This window comes from Euprymna scolopes, chromosome 1 (assembly GCF_053919585.1).
Source record: "Euprymna scolopes isolate OS-2025 chromosome 1, ASM5391958v1, whole genome shotgun sequence".
NCBI lineage: Eukaryota > Metazoa > Mollusca > Cephalopoda > Sepiida > Sepiolidae > Euprymna > Euprymna scolopes.
The window spans coordinates 100,817,574-100,836,390 of NC_136482.1; the positions used below are offsets into that span (position 1 = coordinate 100,817,574).

Consider the following 18,817-nt stretch of genomic DNA (forward strand, 5'->3'; position numbering starts at 1 on the left):
AAAAAAAATTCTACTTTGTTATTTTTTAAAACTGAATTATTTTCAGTTTGTTTTCGTTGCAAGAGACTGTACATAGTCATCAAATAGTGCTCAATATCTGGAGAATAACTTCTTATCTTTGTATCCCTTCTTCTGAAATATCTGGTGGGGGGATTTTCACGCACTTCTTTTTCTGGGCAATTACATTTTTGTGTTTTTATCCGTTCTTTTGTTTTTGAAATTGTTGTGGGTGTAACGATGAAGTTAGCAGCTGTGTTCAAACCAAACTTCATGTCCACCCGGGTAACGCCAGGTATTCATGCTAGTCCTTTATAAATACATATGAACTATTTCGAATATTAATGCTATAAAATAGTATGAAAACTTTCCAAGGTCAAATTTATTAGTCCTGCCAAGTGTTAACAAATATCCTCATCACAGTTTGATTATATCAAATAACCATCCACCCTCACATATAATCCTGATTCATTTCAATTGGATTTCATTTTTAATTTGAGAATTTCATTAATTTTGTTTTATTCTAACCATTATTTATGTTTTGTTAGTGAATCTCAAAGATTAGCTTAGTTCTGATTACTGGGAAGAAAGATTGCATCTGGACAGAATAAGATGTATGCAGAGTAAAAGACTTTGATGGTGTGGTAATGTTAAAAGAATGGTTGAAAATTTTCTTAGAGGTCAGTAGATGTGGAACAGTTATGATAACAGGTTAAGTTCACAGGCTCAGGAAAACATGGACAGACTTGTGAGAAAACGAGATAAAGACTTGGGTAGAACTAGGTTAGTTTGGAAGTCAATTTCTTAAAGCTGTTATACGTATGCCAGCATGTAAAACAGACGATAATTTGAATATGATAATGATGAGTTTAGTTTTTCGGTACTTGTACAGTTTAATCAATACATTAAAAAATGAAAAATATCAAAACAAGTTTAAATTGTACGTATTCGTTATGGAATAAAGTTTTCCAAAAAAAAAAAAAAAATTTTCACTTAATTGCATCAAGTAGTTTTTGTTTTACAGCGAAAAAACAATTTGTTATGATACTGAGCAAAAGGTTCGATTTTTAGGAAGAAAAGCTAGTATTAAAGATAGGGGTGGAGTGTCAGTGCTTTAAACTGAGTTATCTCCCCGTGGCGTTTCTAAAATTCAAACAAAGTTTTTAAATTCCAAGATTTTTGCCTTCAACGTGCTGTCATAAAAGCGTGTTTTTCCGCTGTAAAAAAAAACAAACTACTCTATCAAACTAAGTGAAATTTTTTTTCAGAGATCTTCAGTTAAAAACGGATACGTACAATATAACCTTTTTTCAATATTTTCATTTTTTAATGTCTTGATTAAACTGTACAAGTATCAGTTTTTCTATTTAAGTGAAAATCTGCACCCTTTGAGTTATCTAATGGCACTAGAACGCAAGTGATTTATTGTATACTGTTAATTAAACAGAAGTTGTGACTTTTTTTATTTTTTATTTTAAAAAAATTTTTTTTTTTATTCAATTTTCACCCCAAACAAGGCACAGTGCCACTTTGAAGCAGGGGGCTACTATTAGGGAATTAATTAGCGGGGTCATTACGAGGGGAGAAGAGTAGAAAGATGTTTGTTAACATTACACTTAAACTTCTGCATATCATTGCAGTTGGGAAAGCAGAATCCCGGAAGTGAGTTCCAAAGACACGCAGTTCTGGGGAAGAAACTATTGGAGTAAAAGGCTTTCTTGCACCTAGGGATCTCTACTGTAAAGGGATGAGACTTAGTAGCTTGTCGGGTTTGTCGGGGGTAGTTACGTCGGGGAGGTACAAGTGTTTGCAGTTCGTCAGAGCATTCACCATTAAAGTATTTGTAGAACAGGCAGAGGGATGCAACATCTCGTCGATGGGACAGAGGTTGAAGCCTAGATGACAGTTCAGGACCTATCAGGTTGGCGACTCTTTTTTGAACCCTGTCCAGGAGCGAGAGACAAGCAGCAGATGCACCAGCCCAGATGTGACAACAGTACTCCATACATGGGCGTATGGTTGCCTTATAGAGGTATAGGATACTGGCAGGCGTAAGTAGTTTTCTAGCACGGTAGAGGGAGCCAACCTTCCTTGCAGCAGCCTTGGCAATGCTCTCAATGTATCTATTCCAGTTCATATTCCCTCTAAACGTTAGGCCGAGGAGTTTAAAAGAAGTACTTTCAGGCAATGTGTTGTTGGCCATTGCTATTGGTGGTAGAGAAGGTTTCTTGTAGTTATTGAAGGAAACAAGCTTAGTCTTAGCAGCATTGAATGTGACCAACCATTTTTGTCCCCATTCCACTACGGATTGGAGGTCGTCCTCTAGTGTTTCTGCCATTGCCTTGGATATGTGTTCATTTGTTTTCCCCTCATATCTGTTATAGAGAGTGGTGTCATCGGCAAATATACCCATCTCCGAAACAATATTATCAGGGAGGTCGTTTATGAATATCAGGAATAATAGAGGTCCAAGGATAGACCCCTGAGGTACTCCCGCATTTATGTCATATTGTTTGGATGTATGTCCGTCAAGGACAACTTTGATTTTTCTATTACTTAAGAAGGATTTAATTACATTATGAATTCTTCCAGTGATTCCATATGATCTAATTTTCCTTAGAAGACCATCGTGCCATACCCTGTCAAAAGCCTTAGATATATCAAGGGCTACCGCTCTACCCTCCCTTGTTTTATCCAATGAACGGTATATACGTTCAGAAACTACAGTTAAGATATCTGCTGTTGAACGGGCTTGCCTGAATCCATATTGTTTGTCAGTCAGGAGTTTAGCAGCTGTTAGGTGCTGGGCTAGGGCTTGATTAACTAAGGACTCAAATATTTTGGCGAAAAGTGGGAGGAGGCTAATGGGGCGATAATTTAGTGGGTCAGTTCTTTCACCAGAATTCTTGAAGACTGGTACCACAGAGGCGGTTTTCCAGCAGTCGGGAAAACAAGATTCGTTAAGGCATTTATTGTAAAGTTTGGACAGAACTGGAGCAACCTCGGCAGAGCATTTTTTTAATAGCACAGCCGGGATGAGATCTGGTCCACATGCTTTTGAGGTGTCTAGGTTTTTTATAATAGCATGTACCTGAGAAGGGGTGATTTTCAAATCGTCAAGTGTGGCGTCTGTTCGCAGAGGAAAATCAGGGAGTGAGTGGTGTACCGAGTTCAGTGTGGAGTTTGAGGCAAACCGACTGGCAAGCAGATTAGCCTTGTCAGTTGCCGTGCAAGCAACCTCATGATTGTTTGTTAGTGGGGGAATAATTGACTGTCCATTATTAACTACGCTGTTGTAGATTTTCCAAAAATCCCGGGTTCCTAATTTCTGTGCTTCGATGCGCTTTCTGGTGGTTTCAGAGTAATCTGTCTTAGCTGTGTCTATCACTCTCTTACAATTATTTCTAGCTTCTATAAACTTCTATTTATTTGAGCTGGACTTATGTCGGTTGAATCTGCGGAACGCATGCTGCCTTTGACAAATGGCAGTTGCACAAGCAGAAGTAAACCATTGGGGAGAGTGGGGCTTGCTATAGTATTTCCGTGCGGGAACATGTGCTTCAATAGCAGTTTTGAACCATTCAGTTGTCTCATTTGCACACTGTTCCGCTGGAAGAGTAAAGATATTTTGCCATGGGGCATCTCTGATGAGCTCCCTGATGGCTTCCCAATCAGCCTTTTTGTAATACCTCGTTGTTTTGAGAAGTGGGTCTTCAGTTTTAGGGCGAGAATTTAGGGTGATTTCTACCATTATCACAGCGTGATCAGCATTCCCGAGTGGGCTGTGGGCATTTGTTGTACAGTCATTGGGAACCGTTGTCAGAAAGAGATCTAGAAGTGAGGCATGTTGATCGTGCTGGTCTGGGAAACATGTCGGAAATGTAACCAACTGAGATAGGGAATGAGATATAGAAAAGCTATGAGTTGCGCTACCAGCTACGTCTGTGTGATTTGAGAATCCTAGCCAGTTACTGTGGTGGACATTGAAGTCACCAAATACATGTATTTGTGCGCTAGTATCGAGGGAGAGTGCTATATCTATGCTGTCTGAGACTTTGTTTATTAGGGTACAGTCTTGGTTTGAGGGAGAGCGGTAGAGAAAATACAAGTAGCTAATATTGTGTTGCATATTTAGTCTGAAGCACATAAAGGCCTGGCCCTCTGATTCTAGTTTTATTTCTCTAGTTAGGGGGAGGGTGTTTCGAATATAGACTCCAAGTCCATGCATATGTCTGTCCGAGTCCTTACGGTAGAGTGGGAGATAACCAGGCATGTTAAAGTGGTTAGAGGGAATGGAGGAGTGAAGGTTAGTTTCACTTAATGCTAAGATATCCGGGGTGTTTACAAGGAGAAATGACTCAACATCATCTAAGTTAGTTCTAAGCCCGCGGATATTAGTAAATGCAAGCCTCAAGGGAGGAGGCAGGTTGGTTTTCTTTGAGTTTGGTCCTGGTTTAAACGTAACTTTTGCTTGAGCTGTCATTTCATTTTATTTTATTTAAAAGTTTCAGTTAGGGTGGATGAGTGAGGGGGTGCTGGACAAGTAGTTGTGCAGAATACCAGACATGCAATACAAGTAGACCATCAGCTGTCCTCACCCACAGGATTGTGGCCTCAGGAAAGCCCACCGGGGATGAGTGCAGGGTCCCTTTCCATGCGCGACATGGCACTACAAACATCCCGATATTTTACAACTGTTGATGGAGCAGCCGCTCTAAGCGCTACCAAAGAGTTAGGGCACCTGTACTATCAGTCGGAAACAGCAGCCAGGAACTGTCAATCCGGTACCCTCAATCCATTAGGCAAAGCCAGCCCAGTCCAACTGCACCGACATATATGGCACTGAAGCACCCCACTGTGTCCAGTTTAGGGGGATGGGATGTGGCGGGAGTGGGGAAAAGCGGCGTTCATTGCCCTAGTCAGGAAACAAGGTCAACCACTGGGGGATTCAGACGAGTCCCTGTTGATAGTACCTCTACGCCTGGCCAATAGGCAAAGAAGAAGTATGAAAGCCGGGCGATAGACAGAGTCTATCTCCTCCTTAAGCAGTTTAGGTTTGCCAACCGGTGATTTGTTTGAGTCACCAGCTCTAGGAAGGTTGTCGTCCCCTAGGTTTAGTTTCAGAGTTTTCCTTCTCCTAGACGGATGGCCTGGGAAGGCCTACGGGTCCATCAGCTCCGAGGGGGTTCGCCCCGCGCCTGGGTCCTAATCCAGGTATTTCTGCGACCCCGCATGGGTAGTTAATATTTATTGGTTATTTAGGTTTAGTCCTATGGGGACTAATTCTTTGATCCCAGCAAATTATCTGGATGATTGTTTATCATGTAGGTAGCTGGAGTTGTATTGCATAGACGACACATAGCAGCCGCTCATTCTCTCTCCTCTTTTTCATAATTGTTCTTGTTGTGATGTATGTTGATTTAAAGCAGCAGTTGTAAATAATAGCAACACAAACTCATTTTACTTTTCTGCTTTTGGGCTTTTATTTTTCTTCTCCAGTATAAAAGGACATAAAATAGATGGTAGAAATTGTCCCAAACACTGACTACATTCTCATGTGGAGCAGAAAAGAAATATTTCTTTAGCTTCCTGTTTGTAAGGCAGTTTCCTGACCTCCTAGCTCTAACCTTACTTTGAATGGAAAATTTCATCTTGCTTAAACTAACCAGGCATGGAATTTTCCATTTCTTTAAACTTATTTTTACACATCTAACATCTAATCTTGCTATACTATTTTACCTATAGGTGAAGATAAATTACAGGTGCATACCTTTCTCAATGGTATTAGTGCAAAGATGACTACAATAGATCTGATAGTATTCAAAATCAGAATAACTATAATATCCAATAAGCCAATAACATATCATAAAATGCATTTTAGCCTGACGATTCCCGACAAAATCAAGAGCCACTTTGAGGGGATGGAATTAAGAACACTATGGAAGTACTAGATTTGATCAATGGAATAAATTGTTTTGATTACTTATAAGATGGTTTATGATAATTTTTTTTTCTTCTTTCTTTCTTTTCTTTTTGTTTTTAAATTGTTCACCCCAAACAAGACATATCGCCACTTGGATACTATTTGGGATTATGTCTACGGGAGACTATGTAAAGTTTAAACTTCTGCATGTTTGTTTAGCCAGGGAAGCAGGAAGCAAGGATGGAATTCCAAAGTCTTGCAGTTCAAAGGAATCAGAATACCAGCTTTTTACGTTACTGGCATAAATACATTTGTTTTGCGTTGACAAAAGTGTGTCGATTTCGATGGTTCTTATTTCGATCAATAAATTTTTGTTTGAGCTGAGATATGTTGAAAACCGCAAGAATGTTCTTGTTGACCTTATATATTTTCCATAATAACACAAAAAATTGTTATTTGATGCAACAAATATCTATACTTTATTTCTAAATTTCAGGCCACAAATGAAAGTCTTCGTTGCGATGCTGCCAATTATATGCTGGCTCATCCTGATGACTTTATGCCCTTTTTGACAAAACCTGATGGAGATTCGCTTTATACTGAAGGTAAAATCTAAAATCTTCTGTTCTTTATTCTCATATAATTATCCGCGAATAAAGATGATCATAGTTTACCCATGGAATCAATTTATAAACCTTAATCATTGGTAAGAAAATAATGTTGGTTTTTGATTTCTAACTTTAAATGCAGATCAACTTCATTAATCAAACTGAAAACATTGCATTATTTGGAGTATTCTTGTCTTGATAGTTACTGGTGCCACCAGATCAGGTGATCTGAAGATTTTGGCTTTCTGACCTAAAATGCATCAAACATTGATTTTACAAATCTTTTTTGCAAAACTCAATTATGTTCTGCACAGTCAAAAACAAAAACAATTTACCTCTGCAAAACAACCAAATCAAGCACAATGAATAAATATTTGAAAATATAAAAAAGCTTGAAATATAAAATTTTCTTCCAAATGACTTGATTCGGCATTAAATACCCTAAAAATGGTTGAGATGCCATAAAACAAAGCAACTAAATCATCTTGATTGCTATTTTCACAACATTTTGGTCTATGTAACTTCTGACTTTTCAGCTTTTCAGATTTTTCTAACTTGGGAATCATTATGTTGAACTCAGGGAAACTATATGAAATTTTAAACAGCTTCAGTTTGAAATTCCTTATAGTTTCCCGAGTTTAACAATAAGGCCGAACAAAGGTTTCATCTGCTGGAACATTGTGAAAATAACAACCAAGCTGAGAATAGTAGCTTTAATAATTCAAATTATCAATCCTCATCTCAAAAATTGAAATACGTCCAGGTGTATAAAATTCTAACATTCCAATACTCAATAAATTCTTGAAAACTGTATTGGTTTCTGTTTTGTTTGGGTGGGGTGGGGGGGTCTCACAAAAAGTGGTAGTCAGTGGTTGATAAAATTAGACTAATACGGTGGGTAATGCAGGATTTCATAACCCAATTTTTTAAGTTTCCATAAAGTGATGTGTTGTGGAGCATTGATCTACAGTAGGATCAATCCTTTTCTGTTGAACAATACTGAACATTTTTGCTCTATATACTTGATTTGCTGACAATATTTTCCTGTAGTCATAGTATCTTCAGAATTCACAAGGTTACTGTGGATTTATTTTAGCAGCCATCATGGGGATATACAGTGTAAAAGAATGAGTCGCCTCATGTGTCGTTCATCAACGATTTAATTTAGAGCGTTCCGTTTACACTTACATAAATGAAACCCAGTTCGGGGGGGGGGTAAAGAAATATTGTAAATAATTATCCATTAGGCATGTGACAACATCAGCTTGTCATCCAAGATCGAATGGAATGGCAGAAAAATTTGTGGATACATTCGAATGAACTCTGAAGAAGAATCAAGGCATGGACACAAATGAAAGAAGTATTCAGAAATTTTTGGCAGTTTACAAAAGCATGCCAAACTGAATATATCATGTTTATCATCTGCAGAGTTAATATTTGCAAGAAAAATATACTCTGTTTGATAGGCTGTTGCCTTTTCCAGTGAAATATCTATGTAAAAGACATTGGAATCAGTTGAGATCCAAACACACTACAGAGATCATGGAAAATACCAAAGACATTCCTGTGAAAGTCCCATATGAATCATTTGAAATTCCTGTCCTGATAAGTCCTCATTCTCCAATAGCAGTATCCCTGAACTAGAAATATTAGTGTGCCAAATGTCATGAATGGTAAAGGTTGAGTAAGAAAATAGAGAAGATATTAAAGCTAAATTTCACAGGAAATTTTAGCACAGTAGAAAGTAATGTAATGAATATGAGTACATCCAGGTCTTACAAGATTGTGATTGTCTCGTTAAGCCATAAGTACCGACTGGTGGAACCATCTGGTGAGAGATGTTGAAAGCTACACAAACCTCACACTAGCAATCCAGCTGTGAATACGACAATGGTTCAGTACAGCAACTTTCCAGATTATTACTCAAACTAAAGCAAGACTGCTCAGCTACTTCAAATGATATATATTCCTTTTGCGGGATCATATCAAACCAAACTGAATAAAGGGGGCTCATTGGCTTTGTAGTGATAGTGTCACAATCAAAACACTCACTTCCAATTTATCATGAGCCAGCATGGAAGTAGTTAGTCTAAGAATGCTATCACAAGAATACTCATATCTGTGTGCAATCTAGACTAATTGGAGATATTGAAACATAATAATCAGCTATAATTTTCAATTAACTCAACAGGTGACTCATTTCTTACTGCGTTTCTCTCTCCTTCCACCCTCTCTCACCATGTGTTGTGTTGACTCCCACCTCTCCTCTTATTTTATATGCTGTCTATCTCTTTAGCTTCCAATTCTCTCTATCTCTCTAGTAATAGTCAAAGATAATAAAACTAATGATAAAACTTTAGATTGGAATAGTCCAAAAGGAAATAGCACCACAGTAATAGCATTATTTAATGTGTAGCTGAAAACAGAGTGACAGATGTAGTGAGAAAATAAAAACTAACTTTGGATTTTGTCTTACTTTTTTACTTTTTAAAATTTAATTGGTTTTACAGCTTGTTTTATCCTAATTCAAACAATCTAACCTGAGCTGACTGGCTGACCCAATGGGTCACACTTTTTTCTAATTGCCTATGTTTGAATTTTCTTTCTTTTTTTTATTTATTACATCGATATACCAAAGACAATGGCTAAAACCTTAGAAAATGATATCCATTTTGTAGTGGAATGGGGACATAAATGGATGGTAACATTTAGTGCTACTAAGGTTCAGCTTCTTTTCTTTAACACTTACAAGAAAACTTCTCGACCACCGATTGCCATTAATTAATACGTTACCTGAAAGCTCATCATTTAAACTTCTTGGCTTAACATTTACAGGAAAGATGAAATTGAATAAATACATTGAAAACATTGCCAAGGTTGCTGCAAAGACAGTGGGCTCCCTCTACTATGCTAGAAAACTACTCACACTTGCCAGTATCTTGTACCTATATAAAGCCACCAAAGCTACATGGAGTATTGTTGCCACATCTGTAGAAAGGATCCCCAAAAGAGTTTCCAATCTAATAGTTTCTGCACTATCAACCAAGCTCTAACCCCTGTCCCATCGCCATAATGTTGCATTCCTATACCTGTTTTACAAGTACTTTAATGGAATGTGCTCTGCGAACTCGTAGCACTTGTGTCCCCTTAGCGTAAATACCCCTGGCTAACCTGACAAGCAGAATTCCACCCCTTCAATGTAGAGATTCATAGATGCCGGAAAGCTTTCTACTTTAATAACTTCTTCTCTTAAATTACTAGACTATGGAATAGAACAACCACAATATCCAGCAGCAGATAAAATCATCATTCAACCTGTTTGTTTAATAAATGTTAAGTTTCATACTTCATACTTTATACTTAATCTTTTTTGTTGTGCAATTAAATCGCTAATAGTGGTTATTGTCAGACATAACACTTTTAGAATTAAAACATCTAATTTTCATAAATAAATGCCTATTATGTTTCAAATAAACAAAAGAAGAGATAAATATCTTTATGAAATGATAAGTTATATCTCAGTGACAATCATCTTTTTCTTTTCTTTGTTAATTTATAATGATTCTACTCGAGCTCATCTATTATTTATTTAGTATGATTATTTATTTTTTGTTTATTACTTTATTACAGAAGAGTACAAGAAATACTGTCAGGACATTGCGTCAACAACTACTTGGGGAGGTCAAATGGAAGTGAGTTATCCCCCTTGCATATCAACTCTCTGCTAAAAAAATTTTTTTTATTTTTTTACTTTTATATATTTTTGTTAGGAACTTTCTTTTCTTATGAAAAATCATGATAATTCTTTTCTAATATTGTAGGGTGGTAAAATGATCTTATGTTTAGATTCTATTTCTATTTTGTTTTTAAAGTTATGAAAGTCAAAATAGTTGCTTCAATATTTTTAAATGTTGTCAAAAGCTCTCTCTCTCTCTGTCTCTCTCTCACTGGAATTATCAGTGGCTCTTCTGTTCGTAAATCAAAAATCAAATCACCTCATGTGGAAAATAGAAATCTGGATATTATCCTCTTTTTGGCTGGATGTTCAAAGTCATTGGACATGTTCCACTTCACTGCTATCTTGACATGACTTTCACAAACATATATTGTTCATATAGTTTTAACAATTTAATATTTTCTTTTTTTTAATATAATACTAGCAAGCAGACCCAATGTTGTTCAAAATTAAATAAGGATCAATGAATGTATCTTACTTCCAATACTTTTATTATCATTGAAATCGATGAAGTCGACCATTTTTCAATCAAATCGATTGATTGCCTGGAACCCACCGCTGTGTTCTAAGAGTAAGCTTCACATGCCTCCCCGTAGTGACTTAGTCCACAATATGTTGTAGTCTACATTGCACTGTAGAGAACCTATTGATTTTATAAAATTATTTTTATATAATGGCTTTAATTAAAGTTTAAAATACAAAAGTCATGTATCATGGTACAATTGTGCTTGAGCAGAAACATTAATTTTCAATGCATTCCTGTCTTATCAAAAAAACCTACTGTTGATTTTATACACTAGGTCCTGCTGCTTATGTGGTAATAAACCTTGTCAAATAAACTTGTGATGTTAAGCTGAATAAGAGTGTTAATTTTAGTCAAAATCAGACTATTCATTTTTTTAATTGGATTTTTTTGATTATCGATTTTTAATACTTATTGGAGGCATTCTGATACAAAGCCTATCTAAGAACACTCCCAGACACATAAATACATTTGTGTGAAATTTAAAAATATCAGCCCAGCCATTTCGATGTACATAGAAAATGAACTCGCACAAAGTGCCTTTTATTTATATATATATATATATATATATATATATATAAAATATATATATATATATATGATGGATTCTCTCGTCGATTTTGACATATGATTTTCCACCACAACAACTAAGTTGCTCGGAAATCCACACAGATGATTTGTTTAGAGAAGTGAAGACTTTGTGTAGAACCAACTATACTTTTTGGTATTACTGCTAACCTTTGTCAGTGCAGATGACTGCCACAGGACAGAATATACAGTAAACTGCAGGTTTTTACATCAAAGTTTCCTTCTCCTAGATGCATGTTTTAACAAAGACTGGGGGTGCATCTTTTCCAGTTAATAAATGCACCCTCAGATACCAACCTGGAGATTTCTACAACTTGGCGTGGTACATACAGCACCCAGTCTTCCCAAATGATCACCCATCTGATACTGGCCAGGCTCAACGTTGCTTAATTTCTGTGATCTGGCATGAACCGGTGTGTCAACGTGTTTGTGCCATATATATATATAATTATGTAATCACCTATAAGCAACTAATTATGAAAATAAGATTATCAACTGCTTGAATAGAACAAAGATTAAAATCAAGACATGTTAAACCTTATGTCTAGAATTCTATTTTAATTTTGATCAAAATCCATTACCTCATTTTGATTCTAGAAAATATCTAAAATTACTACATAAGCTTAAGGGGTCTTAAGGTGATACTATAAAGTGGTCCTGGGGTGGATTTGAGCCACTAAGTGCTGAGAGGGGGGGAATAGACAAAGGGAGAGGAAATAGCTTAGAATAAACAAAGAAATCGGAAATATCCTACAATTAACAATAGATAGGAAATAGCTTAGAATAAACAAAGAAATCGAAATATCCTACAATCAACAATAGATAGGAAATAGCTTAGAATAAACAAAGAAATTGGAAATATCCTACAATCAACAATAGATAGGAAATAGCTTAGAATAAACAAAGAAATTGGAAATATCCTACAATCAACAATAGATAGGAAATAGCTTAGAATAAACAAAGAAATTGGAAATATCCTACAATCAACAATAGATAGGAAATAGCTTAGAATAAACAAAGAAATCGGAAATATCCTACAATCAACAATAGATAGGAAATAGCAAACAATAACAATAGAAATCTACTGATAAAACAGAGAAGGGCAGCTTCCGGTAGCCAGGGTGGGGTGGGCGACCTGAGAGACCAAGACAGAGGAGACAGGCAATTGAGATCTAGATGCGCTAGACGATGGATGGGAGTTGATAACAACTACAGTTGAACAGTTATAGAGTTGACTGTGAAATAGAGTCGTGGACAATTTTAGAGTTGACTGTGAAACAGAGATAGACGAATGTAACATCAATAGGACAGGGAGAAGACACACCTACACTCACAAGTCCAAGAGTCAATTTATATGTGAAAATTGGCGTTTGTGTTTTTCCTTTCTTTGTTCATATTTGTACTTTTGTGAAACCACGCGTGTGTCTCCACCGACAGTCGCCAGCAAGAAAATGACGATCCGACCATGAACGAAAAATCCACGGTACACGACATTGGGAGTCTGCGATTTGTCGTGGGGTGCACATGGAGTTACATTAAGAAGAAATTGAAATCAAGGGAATCTAATTTAATTGATATCTAATAACTATGGATAAAATTCAATGAAAATCTCATATATTTGAATTTTAAAATATAAGTTTATATCTATATTATGTTCCTTAAAAATCTTTTAAAATATGCCAAAGAAACTGAAACTCTGATAATATTTATAATTGATATCTAAGACCTATTATTATTAAAATTTCACAAAAAATCAGAGGTGTCTGAATTTTTATGAGGAGCTTTATACTCCATTTTTTACCCCTCCTTTGTATGAAGCTAAATTTAATTGAATATAACTCACATTTTGATCACTTATATCTAGTTGTTGTGTCCAAAAATTCATAATAATTGGTTAATTAGTTTAGGTGTGAATTGTGTTCATAGAAATATATAAACGTGCCTGACATATATAATGTTAAATATAGAAAATGTTGTACTCCTAAAAACTATTTTTTTATATTGCATCTTTCAGATTACAGCTTTATCTCATGTTTTGAAACTTCCAATCAAAGTAATTCAAGCTGAAGGAGCAATTTTACTGGTTGGCGAAGACTATGAACAATTGCCTATTGTCTTAACGTAAGTTTTTTGCATTTTTTTTTTTTTTATAAATTTGAATTAATAAAAAGAAAATTCAGTAATATGTTGTTATATATTTTCCTTATCTTTCCACCTGAGTGCAGGTGAAGCACTCGATTAGTCTTGATGAGCAATCACCTAGAGGTGTATGTTTATTGCCCTTCCACGGCAGGAAGATATGACACAAGATCGGGAAATAGGATTTGAAAAATCAGTACCCTAGAAGAAAAGTACTGTCATCTGCAAAAAATACCTATACAACCCCATCGGCATTTCCCTGTAAGGGCGTCTCAGGAAATTAACCCCTTCATGCTGAAATTTAAATATAATGTGAACAAACATCTTGCTGCAGAACTCCCCATGTGGATGCCCCTGTAGTTATGGCTGCGGCCCACTTATAAATATGGCCCCCACATGTCACATTTACAGGCTGATTTAAATATAAACTAAAAACAATCAACAGATTGACCGTTTAGATAATTAAAAAAATTTTTTAGGGGTTTAACTTTAAGAATTACACTTTTTTAAATAAATAATTTATAAATTTCGAGAGAATTTATTAAAACTTATTTTAGTTTCTAAACTTTTTTTTAACACTAAAATGCATGTTTGCACTTTTGTTTTAAAAATTAAAAGAATAAATAATTAGTTTTCAAGAGGGATCTTATTTGAATGATTTTCAATTGCGTAAGTGATGTTTTTTCTTTTTTGAAACTATATATTTTTGCTAACATGTTAATTGCATTTATTGAATTTTAAAGATTTTTGGGGAAATTTTTGGATAACAAAAAATGGTTAATAAATGTATGGCATTTGATTGTTCTAGCAGATATGATACCAATCATAAAAAAGTTTCCACGTTTTTTTTTTTCCTTTTGGAAAATCTGATCTTAACGAAAATGGATAAAATATTTGGTTCCCTACGAAAAGTTTCAGTTCTTAGCATTTATTAATTTGTAAGCAATGTTTACATATTTAAATCATGTATTTCTCATGCTTAGATGCTTAAAATAAAATAAATATTAACTCAAAATGATTCCTCATGCAATAATTTTTAACCTAAAATATTTTTTAATGCCTACACAGATTCTTTTTCTCGCAATCAATTCAATACTCGATTTAGTGACATTACCGGAAGCTCTATACGATTACCACAATGGATATATAAATGGAAATAATGCTAAACTTACAAAATTTACCATGTTAAATTTTCAACCTATATCAAAAACCTAGTGGAAGAAGAGCCATACTCAATTTTAAACCAGTTACAAAAGAGACAACACCAAAAGGTCGTCGTCCATTTTCTTCAGACCTATTATGTGATGCCTTACTACTGCACTATACATCAAGGCAAGTTATAAATTACTTCTGGAGAAATTTTCATTACCATATTTTTTCTTTATTTGAAAAGAATTCAAAGAGGTGATGTGATATCAATTACAGCAGTAAAATCATTGTTGAAAAAGGGTCATCTTTCTAAAAATTGGATTTTATTAGTTGATAAAATGTATCTTCACAAAGAAACACAATTTTATGGTGGAGGGTATATTGCTGCAATTGAAAATGACAAAGGAAAAATAGGATTCATAGTTACTGATCTAAAAAAAAAAAAAAATCCCAAATAAACAGTACCATCAGTTGTTAAAGCTTGTCCTGAAGTAATAGTAAATGGTGAAAAATTTATTTTTCAACTGATAAATCCTGGATTTTTTATTAAGACATTTGTTGCATATAATCATTAGGCCAATGTGGATATCTTTAATGTCTTACTTGATAAATTTGAGAGGGACAAAACGCATTATATTTCTCAGCATTGGCAAAAATATATAATATATAGTTTCAAAAACAAAAACATAGCTTGCGCAATTGAAAAGCATTCAAGTGAGATTGATTGCTAATTATTTATTCTTTGAGTTTTTAAAACAAAGGTGTAAATATGCATTTCAGTGTTGAAAGTATGTTTAGAAATTAAAATAGGTTTTGATGAATTGTCTTGAAATTTATAAATAATTTATTTATGTTAGAAAAAATGTAATTCTTAAAGTTACACTCCTTAAAATTTTTTTTAATTACCTAAGCGATCAATCTGCTTTTAGTTTAAATTTTAATCAGTCTATTAGGAATGAGCCTGTTGATGTGACATGTGGGGTCATATTTATGAGTGGGCTCTGGTATGGCACATAATTCGCAGTTTGAGGTGAATAAAGGTTTTTAAAAATAAGTCTAGAACCTTACTTTTTTTTTGTTTTTTCTATAATTTTTAAGTTATGAATAAAAATTTTTGTATGAATTAACATAGTGCAACTTTTGACTGGCTCAATTCTGCTATTGGTCTGGTTTTCTCAAGTTCTTTCTAGATGCAGATACTTATGGAAGGGATCATGTGAAAATAACTAACATTCATATTGAAAATGGTGTTATGAAATGAACAGAATTCAAACTTGGCACATTTAGATTATCAGTCCATATTTGGGTACTCCTGCAGTATTTTACCCACTGATTTCACGATCTTAGCCGAGCGTTGATCGACATCCGTCGGAAAACGCCGGAACATGGCGAGCGGTACGATACTCTATCAGCCAATCAGGGCGCTTCAAACGAACGCGCAGCAGACGAATAATTTTCATTGAAATTACACACATAGCGTTTCATTTCAGTTATTTTATTGTTCAAAGTAAAAATACACAGCCTTTCATTTCAGCTATTTAATTTAGCGATAAAAAAAAAAAAAAACGGGAGTTGTTGGAAACATATTTATGCGAATTTATGTGGAGACAAAAATTTGGACACAACCCTTTTGTCTCCATAATAAATCAAATCGCGGAAGGCTACCCGGTTTGGGAAGGAGCTTCTTTCCACATCCTCTGAAAACCCTTTGCTCCCTACTTTGCCTCTACAGTCAGTAGAAAATCTTCCAGTCGGAACTAAAGATAAACAGTAATTGTTGTCCCCCCCCCCCCTACAAACATTACTGGGGAAAAAAAAACAAAAAAAACATTGTTGTTACTGTTTAATAACGTTTTGTTAAAAACAAACAAGAAAAAAAAAAACATTGAAGTCTTTATTACTGTTGCTTACCCCCCCCCCCCCAAAAAAAAAAGCTATCGGAAAACAAAATGAACCAAAAAAAAAAAAAAAAATATTCAACAAAATAAATTTATTTTACTTTAAAAAAAACTTACGGTAAGTGTTTGTGATTTATTTTATCCAAATTTTTTGTGAATAATTTTATCCATTTTGTTGTGTGTGTGTAATATCTTTTCCTTGTAATGTTGTTGCTATTCACATACTTTTAGCGTTCTTGCACCGTAGCTCCGAATTCTCGGCTTTCGTCGGCGTTAACGCCAAAAGCGTTCGTCGCTCGGCTAAGATCGTGAAATCGGTGGGTAAAATACTGCAGGAGTACCATCCATTTCACTAAGTATCCATGATTAGTGATATATAAATACAGTTATAAGGTCCCCCCCCACTATCATCTCTCACACACACACACACACACACACACACACACACACACACACACACACATTTCCTCCTAAACTCGAGAAAGAGTTTGTGAACAAACAGAAAAGAACTACAACCCATCCCAGAATGGAACAGAATAGTTTTGCGCCACTTTTATGTCTCCTTACCATGATTAAAATGAAAATATAATGATACTAGACTTATGTCAGGAATTTTTATTCCAATTTTGATCAGAGTCCATCAGATGATTTTAATTCTAGAAAATGTCTAAAGTTTAAGGTTTAAGCTTAAGGTGTCAAGCTTAAGGTGTCTTAAAAAGAAATTGAAATTTAGGTGATCGTGCATAATTAGTTTCTAACAACCATGAATCAAATTTAATGCAAATCTGAAAATAATATATGCGATTATGCCAATGTTTTGCCTTCTAAAGACCATTTAGAATATTTAAAAGGAACTGAAATTTGAAGAATATTTAATTTATTGATATCTAAACATCTATGGTTAAGCAGGCATCTGAATTTTCATGAAGAACTTCCACTCCTTATTTGCCACCTTTACATGAAACTAAATTAAACTAAATATAGCCCACCTTACTCACCCTTAAGTTCGAAAATTGATAATGATTGATTATTAGATTAGGAGTGAATTCTATACATATAGAAATATAAAAATATATACACATATCTAACTTTTTAAACAGACATAGATAACATATCTGCTCTTCTCAAATGCTTTCTATAAAAATTACAGATTTATTCTATGCAATTTTTTCCCCAATTCTTTTTTTATGTTGTAGATATCATCGACATGAATATGGTCTCGGAGAACACTATAACTCAGTAAAAGAAGCTATAGTAGACAATGAAGAAGATGGATTCTGAAGATTTTCACTCGGTGAAAAATGCCTTTGCTTTGCTTTGAACTCTTCGTGACTACATGGGATGGTGAATTAGTGAATTAGTTCCACATTATGCTTGATACAATGAAGACCAGTATTATCTACTTCAGCAGGATCTCAATTTATCTTTTCTCCAATCGGGCTTTTAATCTTTCCCCTTTCATTAATGACCCAAAAATGATGAATGAACCTAATGGCATACGTGGAGAGTTTTGAAATTTAGAAAAGAAAATTTTTATAATTTTGTTTCAATTTAGAATTGCTTGTAAACGATTAACGTTCGCAGATCTTGGATGTTTCTATATTTTTATGACTTGTATTTAATTTCGTTTTTTTTTTTTTATGTACTAAATGTTGTAATATTGAAGGCCGTTCACCTTTCTGGTATGTGGTAGCTATTCAACTGTGTTGCAGTTTTTTAATGAATCTTCAATAACATATAAAAAAACGTATCTGTCCAGAATTCTTCCCTCCCCCTTTCTCAATAAACAAAAATTTAAGAAAAATTTGTATGATGTACATACCCGTAATGGAAAATCATAAATAGACCAACTAATTTTATTTGTATAGAAAAAAAATCAAATTTTATGGCTAAACAATGCTTGTGATATCTTGAAAACAGTCTGTAGAAACAAGGGAGATAACTCCAAATAATTTTAGATTTTAGAAAGTCATTAACATGGGAAACAGGAGGCATTGTAAAAACTAAAAATCACTTAAATAACTTAAAAATGATTTTCTTTTTTAAAATAAAACTACCTGATCAATTTATGTGATTTTTAGTGTATGATATTTTCTTTCTGCTATTGATACATTCATCATATAAATTCTTTATTTTTTATTTTTTTTATGAAGGGAAAAATTCTGGACAAATGCTAAAACAAATGCCAAAAATTTCTGAAGAATATCAAAAGTTAACAAACTTTTTTGTAATATATTTGCATGTGAATTTTATTTT

The 18,817-nt window shown here is 34.5% G+C and overlaps 1 protein-coding gene across 1 annotated transcript in view; it reads left to right on the forward strand.

Annotated features, from left to right (window-relative positions):
- Nucleotides 1-18,437, forward strand: part of LOC145260370 (deubiquitinase OTUD6B-like) — a 43,066-nt gene extending 24,629 nt beyond the window's left edge. Inside the window, exons 6-9 of the mRNA XM_080118354.1 lie at nt 6,417-6,525; nt 10,159-10,220; nt 13,390-13,496; nt 17,758-18,437. Coding sequence (XP_079974480.1) covers nt 6,417-6,525; nt 10,159-10,220; nt 13,390-13,496; nt 17,758-17,842 — 363 coding nt within the window. The 3' untranslated portion in view covers nt 17,843-18,437. The remainder of the gene's footprint in view (nt 1-6,416; nt 6,526-10,158; nt 10,221-13,389; nt 13,497-17,757) is intronic.
- The last annotated feature ends 380 nt before the right edge of the window (nt 18,438-18,817 follow it).